Source organism: Erigeron canadensis, chromosome 8, assembly GCF_010389155.1.
Source record: "Erigeron canadensis isolate Cc75 chromosome 8, C_canadensis_v1, whole genome shotgun sequence".
In the NCBI taxonomy this organism is placed as follows: Eukaryota; Viridiplantae; Streptophyta; class Magnoliopsida; order Asterales; family Asteraceae; genus Erigeron; species Erigeron canadensis.
In genome coordinates this window covers 40157414-40165100 of record NC_057768.1, presented here as the reverse complement: position 1 = coordinate 40165100, position 7687 = coordinate 40157414, and the positions used below count along the sequence as shown (strand labels likewise).

At 32.3% G+C, this 7687-nt stretch overlaps 1 protein-coding gene across 1 annotated transcript; it reads left to right on the top strand.

Moving 5' to 3' along the window:
* LOC122579891 (probable zinc transporter 10) lies at positions 1 to 1297 on the top strand. Its single transcript, XM_043752150.1, has 3 exons — positions 1 to 623; positions 711 to 860; positions 965 to 1297. The coding sequence occupies exons 1-3, from the start codon at positions 21 to 23 to the stop codon at positions 1268 to 1270; spliced, it is 1059 nt and encodes a 352-aa protein (XP_043608085.1). The 5' UTR covers positions 1 to 20; the 3' UTR covers positions 1271 to 1297.
* The last annotated feature ends 6390 nt before the right edge of the window (positions 1298 to 7687 follow it).

Here is a 7687-nt window from a genome sequence, read left to right as displayed (position 1 = left end):
GCAGCAGTTATTAAATAACCATGGCTTCCAATTCAAAGATGGTCTCAGTTTTCATTATCTGTATGGCATTTTTGTCCACCAAAGCCTTGTCACAATGTGAAGATGACACCAACAATCCTTGTAATAACAAATCCAAGGCTATGAACTTGAAAATCATCGGTATCGCCACGATCCTTGTGACAAGTATCATCGGGGTATCTCTACCTTTGATCACACGCTCAATCCCTGCCCTTAGCCCAGACCGTAGCCTTTTTGTGATCGTTAAAGCTTTTGCTTCGGGTATCATCTTAGCTACTGGATTTATGCATGTGTTGCCCGATTCTTTTGACATGTTGAGGTCTAGTTGCTTAGCTGATAACCCGTGGCATAAGTTTCCCTTTACGGGCTTCGTTGCTATGTTATCTGCTATTTTCACACTCATTGTGGACTCGATGGCCACAAGCATGTACACCTCAAAGAATAATGCGATATCAGCTGAAGACGGTGACATGGTTGTCAGAGACCAAGAGATGGCCGCGGCAAATGGTAGTGGTGGCATGCATTTCCATGGACACCATCATGGCCCCAGCCCCCAAAAGGGCGCAATAGGGCAACAACTTCTTCGTTATCGTGTTGTAGCCATGGTTAGTATCAAATAACGAATTTTTTATGCTTTTGGTTCATTGTATAGGTAAAGCGCGCAACTTACACAATTTTATCTTTTCACTCAGGTGCTAGAACTAGGGATAGTGGTTCACTCTGTAGTGATTGGACTAGGGGTTGGGGCCTCAAATGACGTATGCACAATCAAGCCATTAGTGGCAGCTCTTTGTTTCCATCAAATGTTTGAAGGCATGGGTCTTGGTGGCTGCATTCTTCAGGTATATACATACATATAACAAACTTTTTTCCTTTCTTTTTTTAAAATCACATGAAAAGAAAAAAGTAATCAAGTAATTAAATGGTAACTGCCAACTGCGTGCAGGCAGAGTACAAAACCATGAAGAAAGCAGTGATGGTGTTCTTCTTCTCCATAACTACTCCATTTGGGATAGCTCTTGGAATCGGCTTGTCAAAGACATACAAAGAGAACAGCCCGAGTGCCTTAATCACCGTAGGACTACTCAACGCTTCATCAGCCGGGCTACTTATCTATATGGCATTGGTTGATCTTCTTGCTGCTGATTTCATGGGCCCAAAGCTTCAAGGAAGCATTAAGCTCCAGATCAAATCTTATGCCGCTGTCTTGCTTGGCGCCGGTGGGATGTCTCTCATGGCAAAATGGGCTTAAAGTTATATAATATATCTGTCACCCGGACGACACGATTTATATATTTTTACACTTTTAACATAAAATATTGGTACATCTTTGGATTGATCTTGAAGGTTATAGAAGATGATTTCATATATATATATCACAAAAGGTTAATTAATTTATGCATCATAACATACAACCTTTAAATCCATAAATATTGTGGATGAAGTAAATTACGTGGTGTATGAATTGCATCCTACATACTGTATTATTTACACTGTATTGTCATAAACTCGTCCAATCCAACAGTGATGAACCAAATTAGCCATAAGCTTTAAGCCTAAAACCCGAAAACCTGAACTTGACCCGACCCGGGCCGATCAAACACCAAACTGTTCAGGATTCAGGAAATCATTGATTTTTCGGGTTCTGTCCGGGTCGGGCCAAAACCCGGAAAAAAAACGGTTTGACCTGTAAAACCCGAAATTAATTTAAGCTTTTTTGGGGTTTTGATACTAGCAAGTATTCTTCACCAGTAAGCTCACTAGTCTGGGTCTCATTGCTTTCGGGTTCCATTTCTCATTGCTTTTGGGTTTTGGTCTTATCGGGCGGGTTTTGACCTTGCACATACCTAAGTCAAATTGGCAAATTTGATGAAATTTGATTTTAAAGTTTAAACACACCAATTTAGACGAAGTGAAGCTATTAAACCAACATATTATAATTAATTCATTTATTAATCATAATTTTTTTTGAAAAATTTTTTATGTTTATAATTTATTAGTTACAAACATAGTATTGTATTGTATAAAATGTGTGATGTAGACCAATGATATTAAAATTTGTTTCTATTCCTAATTTTTATTGATGAATTATGAGTTTATTAAAATATTAATATGTGAGAGATTTTTCATCCAAATTGAGTGCATAACAGCCTCATATTTACTTTTTTCTTATATATAAGATATCTTCTTATCATAAGTTAATTTTACAAGATTTAAATTCTTGTTTGCTAAATTATCTTAGAATCTAGATTCAAAATAAATGTTTAAGATCGATCTTCTGGATTCGTCTTCTGGATTCCCGAACAATACTCCTTTAGCCAACCAAAGATCACCTGGAAATCATTCTAATAGTGGTAATTGTTTACATGCCTTTTTGTTTTCTGCAATTGTAAATAAGTTTAGAAACTTAGTATTAGTGATTTTTAGTATTTTCGTTCTAAATTTTTGCTTCGTTTCTACAAGAGGAAGTAGCTAATGTTGCTCTTTTAGAGAATTAGAAAAGGTTTATCTTGCATGTGGCCCGGGTGGATGTTTATCCAGAATGAATTGTGGTATCTTTGATGAGTTTTTTGTTAGAATCTTTAAGTTTTTTTTGTTAGATGATCCAAATTTACATTTTTGAAACTTAAGTTCCATTGTAAGTGTGAGACTTTATTGCTGGAATGATGAACTTGGGCTTAATCATGTAATGGTATTATTATTATATATATTCAGAAGTTTGTATGTATTAATTGTGGCTTGTTTGTTGATAGTGTTTATTATGCAAAATAACATGATAAAACTGTTTTACATTGGTAGAAATTATGTGTCACTAATAGCTTTAAATGACTCAAAATTGACAAGTTATTAATGGCACAAATTATTTGCCACAGAAGTAATATTTGTTATTGTGGCATAAAAAAGTGTCACTATATTAATATAAACTTGCAATGGCACTTACAAAAAGTGCCATTAAAAGTTTTTAGTGACATTGCTTGTAGTGATACTTTTTTGTGTGCCACTACATCCTAATCCAGCTTTTAGTGACACTTTTTTTACTCTTAATGGCATTTTTTATATGTCACTAAATGACACTTTGTTTGTAGTGATCAAACAAAATGAATAATTAAGAATTTGTTTTACTTTTTTCTTTTCTTATTTATATAATATATTAATTTTCAAATGAATATTTTATCAAAATGTTTAAAAAAATACCGTGTTTGACAATGTATTGTTTCTTTGTATGGCTTTACTAGTATTTGACATAGTATCTCATTTCATATCAACATGTATGGATCGAGCATTTTTCATTAACATAAATAACTTAATGACATAATTGTATAATGTATTAGTTTATAATCATAATTCATACATCATCCTCTTGAGTAATAAAATATAGGCCGTTGGTGCCGTAAACTACTTGCCGTACTTTTGTCAACTGTACGTTATCTTACACATCTGTATACGGATAAACTAAATTATTGGACATCACGTACTTTATAAAATATGTAGTAATTTTAAGCTCAAGCACCAACTTAATTCTCTAAAAAATAAACTACTTAAATTGCTGTGTCATGGCATGAGTTTTGCCGTTTCATATTTCTGACTTTCCATAATATATTGTTCAATCAAATGTTTGAAAATATATTTGTAGTTGTTTCTAATATTATTAGCGTATGTAAATCGATCATTTCATAATCTAAGCTAGCTCTAGATGTGGCTTGATAGTACTATGGTACTAGGCGATCACTTTAGGCCCTCAAAATTCTAAGGCGTAAGTATTCTGTATATTACACTTAATATTTGAATTTTAGACTAAATATCATTATATAATTTTGCATTAATAGTAGTATCACCCTTTTAGTTTTTACATCAACATCTACAATTTTTTTATTATCAGCAGTTGAATAACAAATGCCAAGCTACTTTTTCTGTTTTTTTATATAATGAGTTAGGCCCTCAAAATTGATCTCGATCGTTTGAAGCTTCCAAAACCCTTAAGCCGTCACTGCTAAGCTCGTAACCATAGTCAAAGTTACATGCGAAAGAAGTACGATAACCGATTTTTACACAACTAGTAGCTAGATTATTTAATAGGGTGGTGGAATAAGTTTTAACTCCCATTTTGGCAATTCCGAAATTGAAACAAAACAAGCCGGTTTTAACAGTGATTGTCTATAAGCATTAATACTTATGATGTTTAATTAATACGATTACATTTGTGTATTACTGATTTACTATTAATAGCAGGATGATTATTGTTGACAATCTTGTGTTTTTTGGGGTATTTAGACGTACATAAAACGTACAATTATGAAGTTCGTAACTTAAATATAAGGTTGTGATCATTTGAAAACTAAAATTTGTGTGAAAATTATAAAACTGGTCAAACACACTTATTGAAAACTTAACACATTGTGTTTATAACTATCCACCACCACCATTACCAGATATTGTGATACGGTACAGGCGAAACCCTTAATCGAATGGTTGCGCCATGGGGCTTCGCCCTTTTATTCGGTCGCCGACCTTGAGACACTTATGAAGGTTTTGTAACCGGCCGTATATAAGAATGATGTGGATTTGATAGCTAAGCGGCGATCTAAGAGATTGTGTGGTGGTTTGATATGGCACAGGCGTTGCCCTTACTACCATGGCTCCGTCATGGCGTCGCCGGAGAAGGTGGTGGACAGCTATAAACATCTTGTGTTAAGTTTTCAATTACTGTATATTTAGTTAGGTTTCTGTTTTTTCACATCAATTTCATTTTTAAATCTAACATTTCACCTCAAACTTAACCCTTCAACTCTTTTTAGTTAATACTGTAGTAGTATATGTGGTGAAGTACTTATATTGTGGAAAACGAAACATGACCAAACGATGGAATTATTTAGACCGTACCGAAGTAAACTAGAGTTGACCTACCAAATACCGAATAATAAAGGTACAAAAATGTACAAAATCTAAACTATGTGACAAGTGGGAAACATATACTCCAATATACTGAAGAATTTAATGTGAGGGTGTGCTATTAGCTATACTGTTATCTGCTGTTGTTGCCACTTGCCAGTTGCCCTCTAAAAAGATACGAGTATGTATCTATACATGACTCTATAGTTTTATACTCTATATACTAGCATTGTACCCGCGTAATGTGACGGCAGTAACGGCGATAGTGACGGTGGTTTAATGGTGTCGGTGACGGGTGGTGATCGATGACATCGACAATTGGTGTCGAGTGGTCTAACCATGTAAGTTAATACAATGATGATATTGATATTTTAGAAGATAAGAGTTTAAAGTGTAAATTAATTCATTAAGGGTAATTTTGATAATATCTAATAACTTTTTCCTTAAGGGTTGTTTATTAAGGGCAATCTAGTAATTTCTCATCTAACTATTTTCTAACCCTTTCTTAAAATAAGGGGTGAATAATCATTATAAACGAGTAGTAGATATGGGTAACCAGTTCAATCCGGTTTATAAAAAAAGTTAACCTCATTGGCTTTAAGATTAAGAAAGAGTATTAACAACTTGTCAAGATATTTTATATTTTACCTGATTTTTTAATTTCAAAATTACATCAACATACTTTAACACAATAATTTTTTTCACTAAACTAATACAAATACTCACACACTAACAAATACGTTTACTATCTTTTTTTTTTCTCTTAAAACACTATCTAATAACATATTATCACTACATTATTATACGAATATCTTGCTAGTGTGTAAGTATATAAATCTATACTGTTATATCAAAATCATAAAAAACTCATATTGAAAACTAAATGAAAAATTATACTTTAATGATATACGGAATGACTAATATACCCTTCTTACATATCTAAGTTATTTATCTCTTAATTCTTAAAATACATACGCTACCACCATATATCAATTACTACACCATCAACAACAACATCAGTGGCCGCCGCCACCACACTATCGTCATCACCACCGCTATTGTCGTCGCAGGATTACGCATGTACCCCACTAGCATGTTATAGATTATAGATAGATTGATGCATGTTGTACGTGAAAGGGTTTACGATATCGATAAGAGTAAGACAAGAGCGACTTCTTTTTCGTCTGCAATAATAATGTGTGTAAATTAACTATTTATGTCGCATTATATGCTAGAGTAAAATACAAGATTCCAATGCATTTAGTCAACTAATAATCTTTGGATTTAAAAAAAGAAAAACACGTATACCAAAGTCACAAATAACCACACACAACTACTGGCCGTTGATCCAGTTATGCAAAAGACTAAATCTAAATACCTCGCAGCCCGATCGGATTCTGCTATCATATACATGACCAGGCTTTGTTTTTCAAAGTGAATATAAGATGTAAATACTTATATCATAAAAATAACATGTGTTAGATGATGATTAAAATGTATTGGGTTAAAGATGTAAATAGTGAGCAAAATAAACTTAAAAGAAAACCTTTTGTAGAAGAAGAATCCATGATCAAACAACAATTGACAGCAAAATAAATTAAAAGAGTTGAAAATACCAATAACATAATAATTCAATATCAAATAATGAACAAAATACCAAAAGTTAAATTAAAGTGATATAAAAGTTAAATCGTATGTTTGTTTTGTTGAAAAGTTATATAACCATGATTTTTTTTTAAGATAGAAAGAAAAAATATTATATATCTTTAAAGGATAATAAAAGTTAAAATGTATGGCGAATGATTAATAAAAATTTAGGTCGTATATATAACAATTTATTTGGAGAGAAAGGATAATATATATCTTTAAATTTTAAAAAGATTTGTTTTGATAAGAAAAGATTTATGATAGAGTTTTATATATAATTATTTATTTAACAACTAAAAATGAAAAAAAAAAAAAAAAAAAAAAAAAAAAAAAAAAAACACCTTAAAAAAAAGAGAGGAGAAAACTAGAGTAATTAGCAAGAAGTTTTATGTCCAAAAAAGATTTTTAGTATAGTACTCGTAGTATAACCCCACATGCTCTAGATGATACTGTAGAAGTAGACGAGTCATACTGTCATATGTAATGGAATGAAAAATACGCATGCTGTTTAATTAACCCATATACCATAATTAAGTTATGGTAATTTATAGCATTCGGGATTTATAAAATATATGTGAATATGTTGTATAAGGCGGTGGTGACGTGGACGTCGAGCCCAAGTGGCACATGGATTAAGGAAAGTGGCTCATGCCAACAAAAGTTCGACACACATTATCGTTTAGCTAATATTAACCCTTTAGAAAACATCTGTTGCTTTGACTAGAGACTTCATCTTCCTAAAATCCCGATCTCTTAATTTTATCTTCATCAATCTATCTTGGTCATATATATAGTGTTGTACTATATAAATAATTCAATTCTTTATAGATACTAGTACATCGTAAGTGTTCATTTAATACTGTAAAGAATGACTATTGTAGTTGCAAAACTTAGAAGATAAAACTTGAAATTTTCATATAACCAGATGATCGAATTTTAATTTGTCATAATAAATTTTGTTTATACATTCCGAGTTAACAAAAAGTCTAGCAAAAGTGCCATGGGAAATGCATTTGCGAGTGGACCCAATAACATTCCAAAGTTTTATATACATGTACACACATATGATGTCACAACTTTGTGTATAAATAGCAATTAACCCCCATGAGTTTTCTTCACTCAAACATAACAC